This window comes from Hemitrygon akajei, chromosome 16 (genome assembly GCF_048418815.1).
Source record: "Hemitrygon akajei chromosome 16, sHemAka1.3, whole genome shotgun sequence".
Lineage (NCBI taxonomy): Eukaryota > Metazoa > Chordata > Chondrichthyes > Myliobatiformes > Dasyatidae > Hemitrygon > Hemitrygon akajei.
The window spans coordinates 34,282,539-34,303,476 of NC_133139.1; the positions used below are offsets into that span (position 1 = coordinate 34,282,539).

General features: G+C 40.2%; 1 protein-coding gene across 2 annotated transcripts in view; it reads right to left on the minus strand.

The window, feature by feature from the left end:
* LOC140739962 (phospholipid-transporting ATPase ABCA1-like) overlaps window positions 1–20,938 on the minus strand; it is a 186,721-nt gene that overhangs the window by 77,817 nt on the left and 87,966 nt on the right. For both annotated transcript variants that reach the window (XM_073068673.1, XM_073068672.1), the window contains exons 10-16: window positions 20,618–20,757; window positions 19,273–19,389; window positions 18,427–18,612; window positions 13,592–13,806; window positions 9,041–9,217; window positions 5,466–5,688; window positions 2,853–3,074 (exon numbers count right to left, since the gene is read on the minus strand). In XM_073068673.1, the coding sequence (XP_072924774.1) occupies window positions 2,853–3,074; window positions 5,466–5,688; window positions 9,041–9,217; window positions 13,592–13,806; window positions 18,427–18,612; window positions 19,273–19,389; window positions 20,618–20,757 (1,280 nt within the window). The remainder of the gene's footprint in view (window positions 1–2,852; window positions 3,075–5,465; window positions 5,689–9,040; window positions 9,218–13,591; window positions 13,807–18,426; window positions 18,613–19,272; window positions 19,390–20,617; window positions 20,758–20,938) is intronic.

Sequence of the window (20,938 nt, forward strand, 5' to 3'; positions counted from 1 at the left end):
CTATGCTGTAGATAATTTATTTCAGCAGCTTTTCCACAAAACCCAGTGTGTTCTATTAATTAAGCTTCCCAGATTAGTGTTTGGTTTCTGCTAAGATAAGGAACCGTTTGCTCAGTTTATGAATGATGAGCCAGTTAATTGGGTTTGTCTTGGTAATGTTCTATAACATTAGGACCAGTGGGATGCCATGGAAGATTTGAGAGAGCTTGGCATGATCAGAGTCCTGAGGGGCAGCAGTCTGGTTTTGTTCGCTTGGTTGGCAGGGTGTAAGAGGAAGGAGGTGCAGAGCGAAGCACAAGGGAAGATGCTCGCAGAATCCCATCTGAAGGAGAGACCTTGTTGCAAGAAGTGATTTGTGTAGACAAATGGTTCCAAGGAGGAAGTGCTAATACTCCTGAGTTAGCCAGTTCATTTAAAGTGGTCCTCGATGGAAGTTCGAACTGTACCTGTTATCTTTCATGCAGAATCTGGGTTTAGCGTATGAGTAATCAAAGCAAAGCATCCCAACTACTACAGAAACAAGCTTCGATGTTGATGTACACATTTAGACTGGTATAACTGTAATGGACCATTTTCTTTTTCTCTTCTATTAACTGTTAAAGTTGAAATATCTGTAAACATACTTCCACTTTAATTTTATGCCAGTATATGATCCGTTATTTCCTGGGGCATGATAACTACGCATAGGGCAGCATTTACCCAGCATTCACCATAATTTCCGTTCCCTCGTTGGAACATTCCAACTTTCCTGTTTGGTTGAACCTGAATTATACCGACCCTAGATGTGTGTTGCTTATCAAAGGTGGCCTCTCACCATTACCCATGCAATGCTAAGTCACATGGCTGTTAGTCAGATTTGCTATTGAGCCTGGTTTATTATGAGTCATGGATAGAGGGTTACATTTGGATGAGGTTTCAGGGTATTTGGAGGTATATGATAAAATAGGCCAAAGTCAGCATGGCTTCCTTAAGAGGAATTCTTGCCTGAACAAATCCAGTTGGATAGACAAAGGAGAGTCAGTGAATGTTGTACACTTGTAATTTCTGAAGGCCTTTGACAAGATGCTGCACAAGGCTGCTTAACAAGGTAAGAGCCCATGGTATTACAAGAAAGATACTGCCATGGATAGAAGATTAGCCGACTGATAGGAATTAAAGGGTTAACATATGCGGAGTGCTTAATGGCTCTGAGCCTGTACTCATTGGAGTTCAGAAGAATGAAGGGAGATCTCATTGAAACTTACTGAAATTTCAAAGGCCTGACAGAGTGGATATGGAGAATATGTTTCCTAAAGTGGGTGAGTCTAGAACCAAATGGCACAGCTTCAGAATAGATTGACATCCATTTAGAACAGAGATGAGGAGGAATTTCTTTAGCCAGAGGGTAGTGAGTCTGTGGAATTCATTGCCACAGACAACTGTGCAGGCCAAATAATTTGATATGCAGTATATAAATCTGAGATGATAGGTTCTTGACTAATCTGGACATCAAAAGTTATAGGGAAAAAGCAGGAGAATGTGTTTGAAAGGGGTAATAAATCAGCCATGATGGAACGGCAGAGCAGACTGAATGGCCTGAATGGACTAGTTCTGCTATGTTTTAAGGTCTGAGGTGAATGATCACATCAGTGCTCACTCCCATATACTCAAAATCCCACATCAGGGCAGCAGAGAGCCACTGCCTCACAGAATCAGTAACCCCAGTTCAATCTTGACCTCAGGTGTTTGCACATCCTCCCTGTGATGCCTTGGTGGTCCAGTTTCCTTCTACTTCCAAAGGAAATGTGGGTTGGTGGGTTAATTGACCAGTGTAAATTTTGTAGATGTGAGGTAAATTTAGGGAAGGAGGGGGAGAAGATAATGAGAGTGTGGGGAGAATAACAAAATGTTTTTTTTTTATGTAGGGTGAGTGTAAATGAATGGTTGATGCCAGTTCTAGATTGGTGCACCTAAGGTCCTCTTTCCATGCTTCATTTTCCAATGTCTCTGACTCCTATCATTCTGGTAAACATGTTCACTAATATCTTGTGGTATTATAGCAACCAAAATTAGAGACATCATTCAAATTGAGAATCAAAACAAATTGGCATAAATGCTCACGAGAACCAAAACCAAGATAAAACAGAATGATTTTTGAATTTCTTTGTGATCCTTTAGAATTATTCTTATGAGCAGTTCATAGTCTAATAACAAAGTTAGTGTTGTACTGAGGAACGGGCACAAAGGCCAGGGAGATGGACATGAAGCAATTCTGTTTCTTGATATTATTTGATCATTGTTAACATTCATTTCCAGTTGACTAGAATTCACATGTCAGATTTATAGACTGATATTACAGATTAAAGACAAAGGTTTGAAGGACTATCTTTATGCAAGTGAGGTGGGTGAGGTGAGACTTAGGAATGAAATTCCTATGTTTTAAGGCTGGAGCAGATGACAGCATAGCCATTGGTGGGACACATCAACCAGCCATAAAACAAGCCACATTCTCCATCCATTATTCCACCTGACTCGTATATCCTTCGCTCCCCCAACAATCTGTAGTTCTGTAAAAAAAAAACAACTGAAGAAGTGTGACTGTATTTTACTGCTATCCTATACATGCTATCTGTGCCTTGTGCTGGGTATGACTGTTGGTACTGTGTTTTGCACCTAGCCCTGGAGTAATGATGTTTCGTTTGGCTGTATTCATGGGTATTCACGTATGGTTGAATGACAATTAAACTTGAACTAGATCGAGCTCAAAAAGTCACTCCAGCTTCTTCCTTCAGTTTCCAACAGGAAAATATTCATTCAGCAAACATCATAACAGATGCTGTACGGCATCAAGACAATGACAGTATCAAACTCACTGCAAATATTCGGAGTGGGTAGGTGACGTGGTCTCTCCAGGCAACACAGAGGACGTATGGGAGGTAGAGTGAGAAGTAGATGATTCCTCCACATGCAGCCGCTAGGTTTGCCCCAGAAAAGAAGGTGCTGATCAGGAAACACTGCATGATGGTTGCAACTGCAAAAGTTGCAAGGAATACAAATACTACAGAGGGGTCACTGTATGGGAGAATGCCTCCTTTCTGTAAGAAGAGAGAAAATATGAAAGCTGAAGATACAATTCTTTGTTCTTAATATCCAAGATAGATTTAAAAAAACCTCTGATTTTTAACCAGTGTACATAAACATAACAAATGATCAATTATTTGTTCAAGATTATCAGTCAGCAGTAAGAAGACTGCCTAGTGTGTCAGGAGTTCCAGGAACAGCACCATGAAAATACACTTATGTATGCTTTCTGTGCCAGAGACTGCCTCTCCTCTCAGCCTTCCTTGTTCCCCAGAAGGCTAAATTCTTTGGCAGTGGTATCTCCTCAAAGTGCACATTTCACAGATACGGACCCATATAGTAATACCAACATTAAAGCTGAGCAATCCTCCCTTTCAAGGTCCAAGAAAACTGTAGCCATCTTACTGTAATCAGCTAATTCATGACAGGTCAGAAATTGAACCTGGTACCAATTGATTTTATATCAACAATGCATTATCTGGAAATTTACTAAATCCATTAATAAAGATGATACCGTAAGAATTATCACAGCACCTTGAGATCTGATTCACCTATTAGCAGTGGAGAACCATCACAACAAATCAATATTTCACTGAAACAAAGCAGACTTGAAAATGAATTTTGAGAGAGCATAGCACACAGATGAATAATAAAATCTACAAAATAATAGGCAGACAAATACCCATTTTAGTTGTCCAACTATACAATTTTTAAAAAATTAAGAAACTATTCTTAATACTTTCCAATTGGAGTATGTACGAACTGAAATTAGTTGTTCCTTGCATAAAGCAGATGAGCTCAAAGCAAGAGAGATAAACAAAATGAAGATGAGTGAACGGGAAGGTTACTATGAAAGCAAGTAGAATATTTTAAGGCAGGGACAGCTAAGAACAATTAGAATTGCGCTGATGGTTATTTGTGCTACAGTGAAATCTGATCACAAATGAATCACATCATAAATTCAAAAAAGAACCTTCCCCATTCTAATACATGTGTTATGGCACATCACAGAGTCTAGATCAATGAAATAAATGGTGATTAAAAAGTAAAAAAAAAACTGACAAGTTGAAACCTAAAATAAATACCCCCAATATTCAGATCTTGTCTTCTTTTCACCGCTACTTTGAAAAGGAAGTAAAGAAGCCTTAGATCCCACACCACCAGGTATAGGACAGTTATTACCCTACAATGATCACTTTCCTGAATGAGTGTGGATAACTTCAATTACCACTACTCTCATTTCATAGCTTGTCACACCAGACGATTAACCATTCTTTGTCTGGCGCATAGTGTCAGGATTGGTCTCCTTTTGGATTAACCGGGTCACGGTATGAACGTTCCTGACTCAAGCCTTGATTTCCTTCGCTTCCAAAGTCCGGTGCTGATGCCACTGTGCCACCAGCCGGCTTACCACTACTCTAAACTGGTTTGATGACATACAGACTTACTTTCAAACACCCTTTATGACTCATGTTCTCAATATTACCATTTTACTTGCACGGTTTGTCTTCTTTTGCACATTGGTTGTTTGTCAGTGTTCATGCATAATTTTTCATAACTTCTAATGCATTCCTTTTTTCCCTGTAAATGTCTATTGGAAAATGAATCTCAAGGTAGAATATGGTAACAACAACCTCTTACTCAGTGTCAGCAAAACCAAAGAGCTGTTTATTGACTAGAGGAGGAGGAGGAAACTGGGGGTCCATGAGCCAATCCTCACTGGGGTTCAGAAGTGGGCAATCCATGCTCTCTTCTTGCTGCTGCCATCAGAAAGGGGGTACAGGAGCTTTCATCCCTCACCACCAGGATCAGGAACAGTTATTATCCTTCAATCATCAAGCTCCTGAACCAGTGTGGATAACTTCATGGTCTCAACACTGAACTAATTCCATCACCAATGGACTCGCTTTCAAGGACTCTACTACTCAAGTTCTCCATTATTATTTATTTACTTATTAATTATTATCTTTTTTGTATTTGCACAATTTGTCTTCTTTTGCACATTGGGTGTTTGTCAGTCTTCATGAGCAATTTTTCATTGATTTTATTGTATTTCTTTGTTTTACTGTAAGCACTGTGAACTTTAACCACGTAGGCACTTTGATCATAAATTGACTTTGAATACTGAAGTTAAATAATGCAAACCTAAGGGAAGCACACAAAGGATGAAGATCAGGCAGGAAAGATCAGAGAATGCAACAACATTTTCCGGGAATTTGTGCTTTGTACTCATAACTAAAGGGACTTGGGTAAATACAACCTTAACCTAAACAAGGAGTCCATGCCTGTGATTATTCAGCAAGAACTCTGCCACCAAATCCTGAACCTTAAAATTGAAAAACAAGTTAAATCACCTGGTATCTTGTTCGAATAATTTAATAATTTTGCAGTCTGAGGATATTTACCTTCAGGATTAACATAAGAAAAGCAGAGCTGATGAGGAAGGGAATGAAGCTACTGATGAACCAACTGATCCACAATATTCCATTAGTCAGCCCCATCATCTTCATCGTTTCCTTCAGTCGTGCCTCTTTCTCGTGAACCATCCCTTTGATTATCATTGCAACTGAGTAAATCCAAGCCAATGTCATGAAAAGGGGCAATGAACGGTTCAAAACTCGCAAGAATCTGATCCAAAAGGAAGACAAAATTAATCAGCTATTTGTAAATAGAGCAACTTAAGGAATGTTTACTTTTATGACAGAGTAAATTGGAACTTTTTGATGGATCAGTGCGCTTTCACAGTGCATACCTTACAGACCAAGAATACTAGAAGGTTCAGAGGATAAATTACTGGTCTATTCTTTATTAGCTACTCATAAGCACGGTGATAGTTGGGACTTTGCAACTGGCTTCAGTGCCTCTGTATTGGGTCGGAGAAAAGCAACTGAAGGGAATGGACACTGGCCTTGGTTTCAGCTCATGATTCATATGCAATGCGTGGCTGTAAAATCAGGATAGGGCCAACCTTAGCTGTCATGTGCCATGAATTTAAATACCTTTCAATATTCACTTTCAAAACCATATATTAAGTTGCCAAGAGCTAAGTGCCAACAAGAATCTGTGTTTGTGAGAGTAACTGGAAACTTAAGAGAGACTGGCAAGGAATCAAGGATTTAGCAATGTTACAGTAAACACCCGGAGCTGGTTATCTGGAATTCACTGCATTAAATGGTGCAAAGAATTTGAGTTCATTTGAAATATCCTATTCAAGTGTATTAAATCAAATAATGCAATTTATATGTTATCTACCACATTACTCTATTGTAAAATTCAAATTACACTGTTGACTTTCATCTCCAAAGCTAAAGTCTGACTAAAATACTTCTGACTACTGGGTAAATTTACACAAAGATGTGAGGTTGTTATCAATAAGCTAGATCACTTGCCCAGCCAAATTCATTGATAAAGAAGAATCCTGAAGTTGTTACACCTAAAGTAATAACCCATTTCTTTTCAATGATTCTGGGTATTTAGATTACACTAATTTAACTGGAAACCTATGCCATGTGGCATTGATATATTTGCTTGGTGACAAATTCTAATAATCATCTTTAAAATGGTTTGTACCAACTCCCCTTACATTTCCTCAGAGAATCACAGATGATAAAATCTTATAACACAGAAATAAATTATTTCAGCCACCTCGTCCACGTCAACCATGATAACTATCTTCACTAATCCCATATGCTAGCATTGGGCCCATATTCCTCAACCTACATATCCAAATAATTTTAGATGTTATAATTATATTTGCCTCTACTACAACCTCTGGCAGCTTATTCCAGATAATCACCACCTTCTGAGTTGTAAAAGTTAACCCTTGAATCTCCCTTGATTTTCTCTCTTCTCACTTTAAACATGTGTCTTCCAATTCTAGACCTCCCTTCCCCCAGGAATAAGACCAACTGTCTGCCCTTTCTATGCCCCTAATAATTTTATAATCAGCTATAAAATCCTTCAGTCTCCTATGTTCCTGTGAGAATAAACCCAATATCCTGGTGAATCTCTTCTGCACCCTTTTGCTACTACATTCTCTGAGGTTGGTGGCTGTAAGTGTACACAATATCCCAAAAGTGAGGTCTAACCAATGCCAGTATAACACCCCAACTCTTGTGTTCATTGCCTTGGACCACGAAGGCAAGAATTGTAAATGCCTCTTTCACTCCTAATCACCTATGCCGGCACTTTCAATTAATTATGGACATGCATCTTAAGGTTCCACTGCATATCAATACTTATAAAGTCCCTGGTATTTACTCTATATGTCCAACCAGTATTTGACCTTCCAACGTCCATTACCCCACCCTTGTCTGGATTAAATTTCACCTGCCACTGTTCCACCCAACTTTCTTGGGGACCTTTGCAAGATGATTTCCTTAGGTAACTCCTTAACAGCAAGGCCACAGTATGTCCATTTGGGCAGTGATGCCCTGTGACCCATTACACTGAGCACGGGTGCTCCCCAAGGCTGTGGGCTCAGCCCACTGTTGTTCACATTGCTGACGCTATACTGTGTCGCAGGATTCAGCTCAAACCGTGTCATCAAGTTTGCAGATGACACAACATTGGTTGGCCTCATCAAGAACAAAGACAAGATGGAGTATAGAGAGGAAGTGGAGCAATTGGTGGATTGATGTGACAGGAACAATTTAAGCCTGATCATGGAGAAGATCAAGTAGATCATTGTGGAGTTCAGGAAGGTGTAGACAAACCACCCCCTCTGCAAAGACATGGCTCCTCTGTAAAAAGAGCTAAGTGCACAAAGTTCCTGTGAGTACACATCACAGATGACCTCACCTGGTCCCTTAGTATCACCTCCCTGAACAAGGCATAGCAGCACCTCCACTTCCTAAGAAGACTGAGGCCCCCTCCCCCCATTTTAATTGCGTTTTACAGGAGGACCATTGAGATCTCCCTGACAAGTTGCATCTCCATCTGGTATGGGAGCAGCTGAGCATCGCGCCAGAGACTGTGAGAACAGCTGAGAGGAGCATAGGGGTCTCCCTACCATCTACTGGGGATATTTGTCAGGAGTGATGTGTACGCAGGGCCCTTAGTATTATCAACAAAACCACACATCCATCCAGCATCTTCTTTGACTTCCTACCATCAGGCAGCAGACTGTGATGCATAAAAATAAGAACGGTTAGGATGAGAAACAGTTTGTCCCCCCAGGCCAGTAGGCTTCTGAACTCCCGGCTGCATCATATTCAAAGTGCCACTGGTTAACCTGTTTTGAACCTTACAACATTTAATATTAATGCACTTTAGTTTGTTATTTATGTGTGATTCATCTGTAGATTTTATCTTTACCTTCACGAGTTATCATATGTTATGTGTACCACTGTGCTTTACACCCTGATTTGAAGAAATGTTGTCTTGTTTCTATACATTATATACATGAATATAGTTAAATGACAATACAGTTGACTTGACGACCCCACCAATTCATGGAGATGGGGAGAGGGGAGAGGGGAGAGAGACAGACAGACACACACCTCTCTGTGTGGAATATCCATTTCCACTCTGGTGAAGACTGAAGTGGTAAATGTGATTTCCCCTGCTTCATATTCTAGGACATTGAACATTGACATTCACCAGGTTTCAGAAATGTGGATTGTCATTCCTTCAGGTGTTATGTCAAGATTCTGTCTTTTCAGTCTTAAGCTTACCTCAAAGTTAGTCAATATTGTAATATGCCTCAGATTAGGAAATAAATCTGCTAAATCACAGGATACGGATGTGGGGTCTGACCCATGTCTTCCCAATATCCAGCTTTATAAATATTCACAGAGTCTTCGTTAGTAATTGGATCAGCTCTTTGGGTAATGTCCCCTCTTATTATTCACTGATCAGGAGCCTTGCTTAAATCAGCAATTAAACCAATTAAAAATTTGATTTTTATCGACTGATATGTGAAATTAGAAGCTCTTACGATCACTAATTATCTAGGCTTTGAACTTGTTCCAGCACTTACACATCATCTACATAGCATGGGTATGGCATCTGCTGCAAATAAATCCCAGTCTTCTTATCTTCACCAGTCTGTACTCGAATAATTGCCTGCTCCACCAAATCCTGGATGTAGACAAATCCTCCCCAGACATACCGCATATCATCAAATGGGTCTGCTGCAGGTCCTGGGTCCCAAAACCTGTGAGACAAAACATTAGAAGAATGGTCATTCTGGCAATATGAGCATCAAGTATCAATCCTAAAAGAAGTGTCTTCCCACCCTGGGAGATACTGCAGTGCTCTTGCTTCCCAGCCGCTCAATCTATGCGGAATAAACATTACAATCCTCCAAACAACAACAGAACGCTTCCAGTGTTACATTGTGAATTTCAGCAAGTCTGGAAATTCATCCATGCAAGTGCTGTGTCTGCTATATACAGCAGCAGGATTGTAGTTTGTTCCCAAATTCAGATCCATTAACTTCAACATGACTGAATGATGAAGGCAGAGTATATTGTGCTGTGACTGACAAGGGATCATTGCCAGACAATTACAACTTAATTTCATTGCGCACATGAGAGTCTTCTCTGGGGAAGTTTTGTAGCATCTCTGATCATGCTAAATAAATAAACTTTAAATTGATGAGCATGTACTCTGCTCTGAAATATGGCCAAGGCCATATTGGTGAAACACTAACCTCTGCACAGCTAATGTCAACAGAGCAAACTGTCAGTCAACATCATCACCAGCATTGCCATTTTGCAGCCTCAGCTTACACACTCTCAACTTCAAATGGCCAAAATTGCATTAAAACACCAAAGAGAACACCGCCTGTGCTTTATAAGAGAGTAAACTGCTGGCAAGTAAGGATGTCAAACTAAGTGACGTTAGTAGCAGTAGGCAGCCGTCGATCCCAGGGGATCATGGGTTTGCGCCTCTGGTGGACTGTGTCCTTGCAGACCTGGGTAGGGAGATGTGAAGAACCGGCTGTTGCCTATGCAGCGGGTTCCCCTCTCCACGTCATTGATGTAGTCCAAGGGAAGGGCAAGAACTGATACAGCTTGGTACCAGTGTCGTTGCAGAGGTTGCCAGAATGAAGCTGTAAACAACATCAAACTGCCTTTGGGACCCTGGCACCAGATTTCTTCCTTGAGGTTTACTCCCGAAGCCTTTCCCATGAGTGGGTATGGCCACAAGGCAATGGAGGTGAAAAATGAGAGTTTTCCTTCTGTAACTATCTTCCCTCTGTTCCTCTGCTGCCCAACAAGATACACTCCTTGGGTATTCAGAAAGACCCAAGAGCAAGTTTATTATGAAGGAAGAAGGATTTGTAAGTTAGGAGAAAGTGACAAGGCATGGAAAGACCATGACAAGTGGGTATCATCTCTTCCATAGTTCCAGCCTTGTCATCAGAATTTCAATGAAGACTAGCAGCATCTCCTCCATGTACAGGTGGTGCATTTTTCATCAGGGAGAGCCTCTTCAGCATTATGGATTTCAGATACCTTTCCATGCAAGTGAAAGGGAGGCACATGGGCGAGTACGTGCAATACGTTTCAGTGATGTGACTGGCAAACCTGGCAGTGTGGGCTAACCCTGAGATGAGTGAGAGACTTGCAGTGGTCCCAAGCATGATGAAACAAACGTAGTCAGTCACTGAGCCAGAGCTGAAAGAAGTTATCGATCTATTCAGAATCCCTTCTATTATTACAGACGTATATCATGAAACTTGCTTTCAGCAGCAGTATAGTGCAAGACATAAAATCTACTACAAGTTACAAAATTCATAATTAGTATAAAGGAGAAATACTGAGGTAATCTTCATGGACCATTCATAAATCTGATGGAGGAGGGAAGAAGTTGCCTTTAAAGAATAGAATGTGGCTTCTTGTTCCTCCTCCTTGATGGTAGTAACACTGAGTGGGCCTGTCCTGGATACAGAGGGTCTTCAATGATGGATGTCACCTTCTTTCACCACTGCCTGGAAGAGTCCCTCGATAGCAGGGAGGGTTGTGACAGTGATGGAACAGGCTGAGGCTACAACTCCAGGCAGCCTCTTTTAATCCCGATGATAGAGGCGCCATGCCAGCACTGTGATGCAGCTAGTTAGAATGCTCTCCACCGTACATCCGTAGAAATTTTCAGGAGTCTTGGGTGACAAACAAAATCTCCTCAAACTCAATGATGTTGAACCACTAACATGCCTTATTTGCAACTGCATCAATGTGTTGGGTCCAGGATACATCCAAATGTTAATGCCCAGGAACTGGAAGCTTTCCACTACTGACTTCTCCATGAGAACTGGTGTGTATGTTTTCTGATTTTCCTTTCTGAAGTCCACAATCAGTTCCTTGCTGATGTTCAGTACGAGATTGTTGCTGCAACACTGCTCCACCAGCTGATTGAACTCACTCCTATATGCTTCTTCGCTTTGAAAACTTCAAAAGGGAGAACAGCATTATGGGGGAATAGCACAATACTGTACAAATCCTTATGGCATCTGGTATCCCTGTGATCTGTGACCCAGGAGGCCAACGTCAGTACATCATACAAGAGGGCGAGTCTTCAGAAGGCATCAGACCCCAATGACATATCTGGCAGGGTATTGAAAATCTGTGCCAACCAACTGGCTGGAGTGTTCAAGGATATCTTCAACCACTCACTGCTGCAACCAGAGGTTCCCACTGGCTTCAAAACTGCATCAAACATACCAGGGACCAAGAACAGCGGAGTGAGCCACCTCATCATCCATCATCCAGGAGCACTCACATTTACTACACTGAAATGTTTAGGGAGGTTGGTGACAGTTAGAATTAACTCCGGCCTGAGCAAGAACATGGACGTGCTGCTACTTGCCTATGGGTCTATAGAAAACGCCATCTCACTGGGTTCCAGAGAACCTACACAACAGCAAAACACGCATCAGGCTGTTGCTTACCAATTCCACCTCTGCATTCAAAACCACTATCCCCTCACTAGTAATCAACAAGCTTCAAAATATGGGCCTTTATACATCCCTCTGGAACTGGGAATCTTTGACTTCCTTATCAATAGACCACAGTAGCATCAGTAATAACATCTCCTGATTGCTGACAATCAATACTGGCACACCTCAAGGATTGATAGGTGAATGAAGAGGAGGCATCAACACGTGCAGTTAATAAGTTATGACGTTTGAGGATGTACTCATTGACCGAGGTCATGAACTTCCTATGACAGTGCAGTGTCTAGGTCCTTGGGGTTAACTCCTTGGAAATCTACCTCACTGCCATGTCTTGTGGGGGGGGGGGGGTGGGGGTGGAATTCCTGTGGCCATTTCTTCTTTGAGTTCAGTGTCTTAAATGCCTGGAGCCCTCTCTCTCCAAGTCAATTTTTCCTTGGTCAGTTTCATTAGCTGTAAACTGCCAGCTGCTGGTCTACTTTAAGAGATATTGACTGGCTTTAAACAGTGCATTGATGCTACTGAGTTATGACACTGGCTCCCTCCTCTCAACAGTGAAGTTGGCACTGGTTGTGGGCAGGGTACCCATCATCATCAGCAAGCAACACAGATACAGCATATCGTCTGCACAGCAATCAATGAGGAGCTGACATAATGCAGATTCCCCACAATCCCTCCCCCACCCCCACTACTGCCTTATATCTATACAACATCCCCATTGGCTTCCTTTTGTGTCTGGCATTTGCTGATTGCACCTCCTCAGACTGAGATGCTGCAAAGTTGAAAAGAAAGCTATTGTTCTCCATTGAGAGCTGTAATACATCACTAGAAGCTACGTACCTGGCAGTAGGGAATAAAAGACATAAATCAAAAACACCATATCACTGAAAACCAGGCAAGTCATGGACAGCATCAAAACACCAAACCACATTAAAGTGAACGGAGCCTTAATGAGGTGCAGGAATGATCAGGATAGCAAGCCAAAATGGTTGCTCCTCAAAATGTAATTTTATTATGGTCATTATAATCAGATCAACAAACTCTACATATCCTTGCTTCCTTTCATGATCTCAATACTTCCTTCACCAATAAAGTACTTCCAAATCACTATTGAAATGCAGGAAACCAGCTTTCCAATTTGTACTTAGCAAGCTTCTAGAAACAATAATTATGATAGCAAGATAATTCATTTTGGGAATGTATGAGGGCTAATTATTGGATAGACCCCATGAAGAATTGCCTTTCTTTTCAGAATCACATGAGGGATTCTTTTACATCCACCTGTGAAGTTGAACAGATCTGGGTTTGTTGAAACATCTGTAAGATGTCCAAGGTATAACAACATAATGGCTGTCACAGCTTAATGCCACAAGTTCCTTGTATCATTAAGTTAATGGTTACTGTACCATATTTTACTAGTAGGCCTGAATTTTTAATTACTTCATTCAAATGTCTGGAATGGCTAGAAAATGTTACATTAACATAGCATTTATTTTAACCTTTCCAGCACCAAAACTTTGCATTAAGCATTGTGGAAGCATTTTCATTTTCAACAATTTTTGGAGACAGATCAAAAGCAGCTATGAGGCAAATACACCCAGATTCTCATAGGAATGGAAGATCCAATCAGACCTGTCCTTGATTTTATTGGTCCGAGTAACATCATCGATGTCCATCCTGATCTTGTATTTAATGTGTGGCTGAAGACTATCTAGTTCAGAACCCATCTGTTCCTCGTTCAAAAACACAACACCAGCCCAGAACTGTCTCTCTGCCAGGAGCTGCAAGGCCCGTACCACCAACTTCTCTTCAGTTGGGACAGCTTCCAATTTGTTCAAGGATATGCACTGTTAAAGAAAAAGCAGAAGAATTTAAAATAATGCACTTGAATCTTCTGGGCACAATGACTGGTATGTTTTCCATAAATAATAGAAGAAGGGAACTAAACCAGATTATGGAAACCTGAGGTCAAAAATTGGTAAACATGATATTATCAAAGGAAGCGTTGCAAAAACAAGAGAGAGAAATGAAAGTTGCTGACTGTTGCTGGGGGCAAACATGAACAAAGGCAGAAAACTCTAAAACACTCAGTTTAGTCAGCATTTGAGAATGTTTCAATTATAATGTCTCCAATCAGGGCAAGAACATTCTGGCAAAGAATGAATTACAATATACTTGTCAAATTTTAATTGAATCACTGTGGCAAACCTCTTCTGCAGGAAAATTTGCCAAGAGCAGTCATGGAAAGTCCATGATCACCTACGTCATACGACACAGCACATAACAAACAAACTGACGTTGCAGGGAGAAAAATAATTGAGGTTGAAAATTATGCAAGGTGAGAGATTTGGAGCTTCAGGGAAATAAAAGGAGAGGCCAAAGCCACACAGACTGTATTGGCATCAAAATAACATAAGGGTCAACTTGCAGTGATAGTTTCTTGCACTTCACTTCTTCTCAGTTCTAAATAAATCAATGATAGCATTAATAACTAGACTATTCAAACTATTATTTGCAACGCATGGTTCAGATGTCAAGGAATAGAGCTTTAGGCACAATTTTTATGTTGGAACTAAACAGAATAGCAACAGTATAAATCTGTTCAGCATGTGAAATGTCCTTCAGACAAGTATATGTAAAGGTCTTTGCTGTTTACTTGTGAAGGAAGGCAATGTGCAGTAAAGGTACTCCACAGAGGACTGAGATTACAAACAAGGCACATCTGTGCCAGGTACACAAATTCTAATATGGACTGATCAACAAGCATAACAATTTGAGAAATTTGTTTATCCACCTTCAATCCCTGCCCATCCTCCACGGAGACTCCGTATTTTTCTCTATTTTGTGAAATATCTGAGCTCTTCTGAACTTTTCTCTTTCACCCCTTTCAATGTTCTTCTTGATATTCACACTGCTGCACCTTGCATCCATTCAATGTTGAAATCAGACTGATGATTGTTACAGAATTCCTTACATTCAGTCTTGTTTTCTATGTTTCACAAAATTTTAAGCTCACCATCACCTTGCCACTATTCACTTGATTTATCTTTTATTCTCTGCAACTCCTTTTAAAATCGGTGCTGACTATCATGAGACTTGACCCTCCAACCAGGTTTCCCACAAGAATAAAAAGCCTCATTTTCCCCAATGGCACAAATGTTTCGATAAAATAAAAAGGTAGAAACATATTTTAGTGGGACAAATGATTCTGTTTATGACTTTCATTTGAGAATGACAAAAGTTTTGGAATAATCTTAGCTGAGGTAGTCAGATGACATCCGGTTCATACCCCAGAGTGGCAATATTAGTTAAAACCCCAAAGTTAACAGAATGGCAATATTAGAAATATTAGTTATTATACAAGGAAATAACGCAGGAGAAAAAATGGATAGATTTGGCGAACTGGTAGCAAACTTGCAAGGGCAGTTAGCCCACAATGGGTTTTCTAAGTAATGATTACATTAGAAATTTATGTTTCTAGCAACTAGGAAATGCTAACTACACTGTTCTTGGTTTTAGCACCGATAAAGGCTTGGCAGCTTCAGTAGTGAAGAGCAGCAGTTGGTGTTGACCAGAGCTGCAGGTTTACATCTAGAACTCTGCAAGAGGGGCAGGCTTTAGCAGGCAAAAGGCCTCCTGTTCCTTCAGTCTGCTCTGCAGTTACTGCTGGATAGGGTGGAGAGGATACGACATCCTCCAGCCAGAGGGGAACAGGTAATCATCTGGACTTACTGTCAAGTGTGAATGGAGAAGTCAAAGCCAGGAGTCAAACCCAGTTTCAGTGCAGGAAGTTAATTACTTTTCTTCCTGTGGTTAAGGTTGGAGTTTACACTTTTATCATTTTACCCAATGCACTATAAGCTTTCAACATGGCTCAATGCTATTGAAACCCATTCCTAGACTACCAAAATTACAATTGTGTAGGACTCACACATAATATGCCCCATAAACCACCATGTCTCAACACATTTACTAATCCCATAAACCCTCATATCTACAACATGCAAGTTACACATACTGCCAGCTCTTTAAACAGGGCAGGCACATCAGTCAAAGAATTTGCAATTTTACATGTGCACTTCCCTTTTCCAGCAGTCAGATGGTATCCGAATAACAAGAGTTGATTGCTCCTCTTACAAATCATCAGCCAGAAGGAGAATATCCATTTTTCAACTGGAACTACCATAACAATAGTTAATGGAGAGTTCACAGGTATACAATTGCCTGGTTATGTCTCAACATTTTCCTCAACTTATTTGTCTACTACTCTACAATCTCTTCATGTACAAGATGCTGAAAGCACTCATTATTCTTCCTCCTCACGTTTATTCAGTTTCTTTACTATAACCCTAACCACAGATTTCATAATGGAGAAAAGTATAAGGATTTCCATTTGTCTAAATGACTTAGGTCAAGTAGCAGAGTATTGACGAAGATGGTACCCATCACCAGGTCTGACATCATATGAATGCACACAAAAAGGGGAACTATAAGGGTGATTCATTTGTTTTGCCATTGTTGATGGCATTTTGGTTTTTAGAGGGTGCACATGGAGAAGAAAGGAAATAATTTTTTTTTTCCTTTTGGGCAATGGGAGGTCAGGATGAGGAGCTGCAGAGAGGAGACAAAATGGATATAGTGTCAGGAACTATTTATTGAAAATTAGGCTCAGTTAACCATTGTTTGACCATCTTCCACCTCCTCCTCCTTCTCTTTGTCCAGACATTGGGAATTATTAACCCTGTGGCAGTGCCATGTCATACAGCATGGGGTAAGTTACTAGAAATTTGGATACCCTCTCCCAAGTACATTGTAGAGCACCTCCTGGTCAGCACAAACAGTGGAAAAAGCTTTTAGACACTGCTCAATGATGTTCTGGGTCACTCCATGCCTCCCACTTAATGACCACTTTATTGTGGTGATAATAGAAATATGTCATTAGCCAAGTCATTAGGACTGGCAAATAACAAAGCAGTCACCTGCTTATTTGGCATGGTGGTTAAAAATAGAGGGACCAGTAGGCTGCCTTCAGAAAAGAGAGTTGGGATATGCTAACTGAGTGGAGTCTTTAGTAGGAAATAGTCTTCCAAGTCCTGATGTAACACTCTCAAGGCAGTGTAGGAGTAATCAGTTGTTTCTTAGATCATGAATAAGCCACAACCTTAAGAACGACTTTGATGTGCTGCTTTAAAGGAAGAAGATGAAAAGCGTGGTTCTCTTGCAATAGGAAGGCTTAATGACCTCCCTGACAGAAAAGGAAGAGACAAATCCTAGGATGTTGTATGAAGTTACTTCCACATCCAACTCCAAAGATACATCCAATGGTATAAAAAAATATACAAAACTGCATTACTTCAAAATTATATACTTGCTGCTGAACAACGGGACAAACACTTTTCTCTACCTTTGTTAAGTCTGAATTTGATTTGTGTTAATTTTAGAAATGAGACTATCCAAGGGTCATAGTCCCAGAACACTACAGTTCAGAAACAGACCTTCTTATTCATTCAGTTCATGCTAAGCTGCTCTTCTGCCTAGTCCCATTTATTTGCCCATAGACAGAGCCTTCCATAGTTCTTTTATTCATGTACCCATCTATACTTCTCTTAAATATTACATTTGGTCTTGCATTTACCATTTCTGCTGGCAAACTTATTCCACGTTCACACCACGCTGAGTGAAGAAGCTCCCCCCTCATATTCCCCTTAAATATTCCACCATTCACCCTAAATCTATGATTTTATGTTGGAGACTTACCCAACTTGAGGAGGAGAAAGCCAGAATGAAGTCACCTGATCTATCTCCTTCACAGATTTGTATACCTCAATAAGATCTCCACTAATTATCCTGCACTCCAGGAAATAAAGTCTAATCTTTTCAACCTTTCCCTATAAACTAGGTGCTAGTTCCCAGCAACATCCTTGTAAATTTTCTCTGACCTCCTTCATTAATTTCTTTTTTGTAGGTAGGTGACCAGAACTGCACACAATACTCCAAATTCGGCCTCACCAACGTCTTATTAAACTTCAAAATTACATCACAACTCCTGTACTCAGTGTCCCGATTTATGAAGGCCTATGCATCAAAAGCTCTTTTTACAACTCTATCTAACTGTGATATCACTTTCAAGCTGGTGACATTATCAAAATATACACCAGGGTGCACACAATAACTTTATCTCGAAACAATAACTGAGCCCTTATCCAACTGAGAACTGCAGAAAAAAAACACTTCAGTATTTACAGTATGTGATACAACTTCCCTCGGTGAAAGTTCTGGTGGGTGAAAATTAAATAGAGTCCATGATCTCTTTATTCTATAAAACGCACTAACTATTGCACTAACCTAACTACCAGCTGGTGTGGATCAAAAAAATGACCAATAAAAGTTCTGGCACTCTTGCCAAGTGGACTTCTTTTCTTGACTGGAAGCTTTAGAAATATTGTAGGTTTTTTATAAGAACTTACCTCAATGACTTGTGACAAAGAGTTGATTATTTGATCTATTTCTTTGTAAGCCTGCTTCCACGTGTAAGACTTTTCACTCTCCTGAGTTTGGTTTGACAAGAAACTAGTTATATTTGCTGTACTCCAAGAGGTAGAATTGAGCTGTAGGTCAATTAGGCTGGAGACTTCAGGGTTCTTCAATATTTCCTGAAAAAGTCAAAACATTAAGCGTTTTGTGTGACAAGTACGTTAATTATACAAACAATTGAATTGGGCAAGGTCCACATTTTGCCCACATGGCAAAATTGAACAGTTTGGGATACCAATTAACATACTGGTGAAATACTGTATACATAGGCTTTAGGAGACCTCACACAACCAGCACTCTCTGGCTACTGACACTTCAGAAAGAGCAGCCATGCCATTGGAGGAACCTAGCCAACACTCAGGCTTTTTGTGATGTACTATTGCAGGCAATTTATACTTAATTCAATTAAAAAGCTGAACAGTTTGTCTCAGAATGTTTCTGAATCAGTATCTCATCTTTAATTGTAATAGAGGTTATGTTGCCAAAACAAGTCAGCTTCCATCAGAAACTGCTCAAACAACAGTGAGATAAATGACCTGTTAAACTGTTCTGAGCGACTTTCACTCAAAGAGAATACCCTCTTGCCTCCACGTCATGAGAAGATATTTTAAATGTTTGCCTAAGACAACAAATAGAACCCAGGTTCAAAATCACATTGGACATACACTGCATTGCATGTCAAAACGTGAAGTGGAATGGCAACGTACAATGTTCTGATAGAGAGGAATGACTTCTATCAAATGAGTCAAATAAGATATGTATGAGACTAAGACTCAAACCTGCAGGAGATGGATTTCCTGGCTATTTTCCATAAATTTCCAGATCTGTGGCCCAGTTTCATTCCATGCTGCCTGCACTTCTCGCAACAAACCAAGATCCTCAAATGTTCTGTTAAGCTGATACACATGAAGGAAGGAATGTATTAGCATCTGCAGAGTTGAAAACTCACAATTCCAAGATAAGATCTTCTATTCCTGTTAATATCCTGCATTCAATCTACACTGGCCATTGTACAAACATCCAGAAACAATAGCAGAAATTAATTCATTTGATATATATTTGCTCAGATTTAATTTACATTTTACATCTGTGGAGCAATAATAGTAGGCCATGAGATGTACATAGAGACCTTGGGATGCAACTCCATAGCTGCCTGGATATGGCAACACAGCTAGATGGTAAGGGTGTCCAAGGTTACAGTGAGAAGGCAGCAGAATGGAGTTGAGAGGGATAATAAATCTGCCATGACCGAATAATGGAGTAGACCCAATGGGCTGAATGGCCTAATTCCGGTCATTTAACTTATAGGACTGCTAAGAATGCATCTGTTGCTCTTCCCTTCATAGGCTGGGGGCATTGAGTACAAAAGTTGTGACATCACGTTGCAGCTAATCAAAACATCGGTGAAACCATACTTGGTACAGTTGTGTGCACTGCATACGGTTCTGGTCTCCACACGACAGAAAGAATGTGGTGTGCAGAAGAGATTCAATAGGATATTACCCAAAATGAAGGGATGTGGTTATAGGGAGTGATTGAATAAGATGGGTTTATTCACAGTCGAACTTAGGAGGCTAAGGGATGATATTATTTAGGATCATAAAATTATGAGGGGCATAAATAGGAAAGAGAGATTACCTTTCTCCCCAGAATAATGGAGTCTAGAACTAGTGGGCATAGATTTAAAGCAGGAGGAGGAACATTTTAAGAAGATCAGAGGGCTAGGCTTTACACAACAGGATGGAGTTTATCTGGAATAAGTTACTGGAAGAGATGCAGAGGCAGATACAGCTTAAAAGGCATTTGGACATACTTAGATTGAAAAGGCATAGATGGATATGGGCCTCTGTGGGCAAATGGGATTACAGTAGACTGGCATTACAGTCAGCATAGGTGAGATGGGCTGAGAGGACTCATTTCTGCTCTGTATCGTCCTGTGATCTTTTGGAATCTATACAATGTGAAGGTTTCTTAAACTTATTTTGCTGTTCCTTTCTCAGGATATGACTAAGTGTTCACAAAATCATTTATATGCTAGGTGAATTAAGTGGTTGGTAGAATTCTTACCAACAAATTCAATAACAAAGACTTCAGTGGAGATGGGATTTTTAAATAATTAAGTACCTCTTTCATTATCCTCAGTGTAGCTGGTGTATCTGGAGTATATAGAATTTTCCCCACAAAAAGTGGCTTGATGCCTCTCCACATAATCCGAGAAATTGGGTTTGATTCCAGAGTCTTAATCAAATCTTTACAATGAGATGCTATAGGAAGAGAGGGATTTAATTAAACAATCTCATATTCTTTTTTTAAAATTTTAAGTATCATTTACTTTCTAAGTTCCCTTCACCAGTCTCTCAATGGTCTCAAAATCATTTGACATTTCAAAAATTGCTTGAAAGGGGTTAAACCCCAAAACTGTTAAAAAGAATTGAACAACTTGCA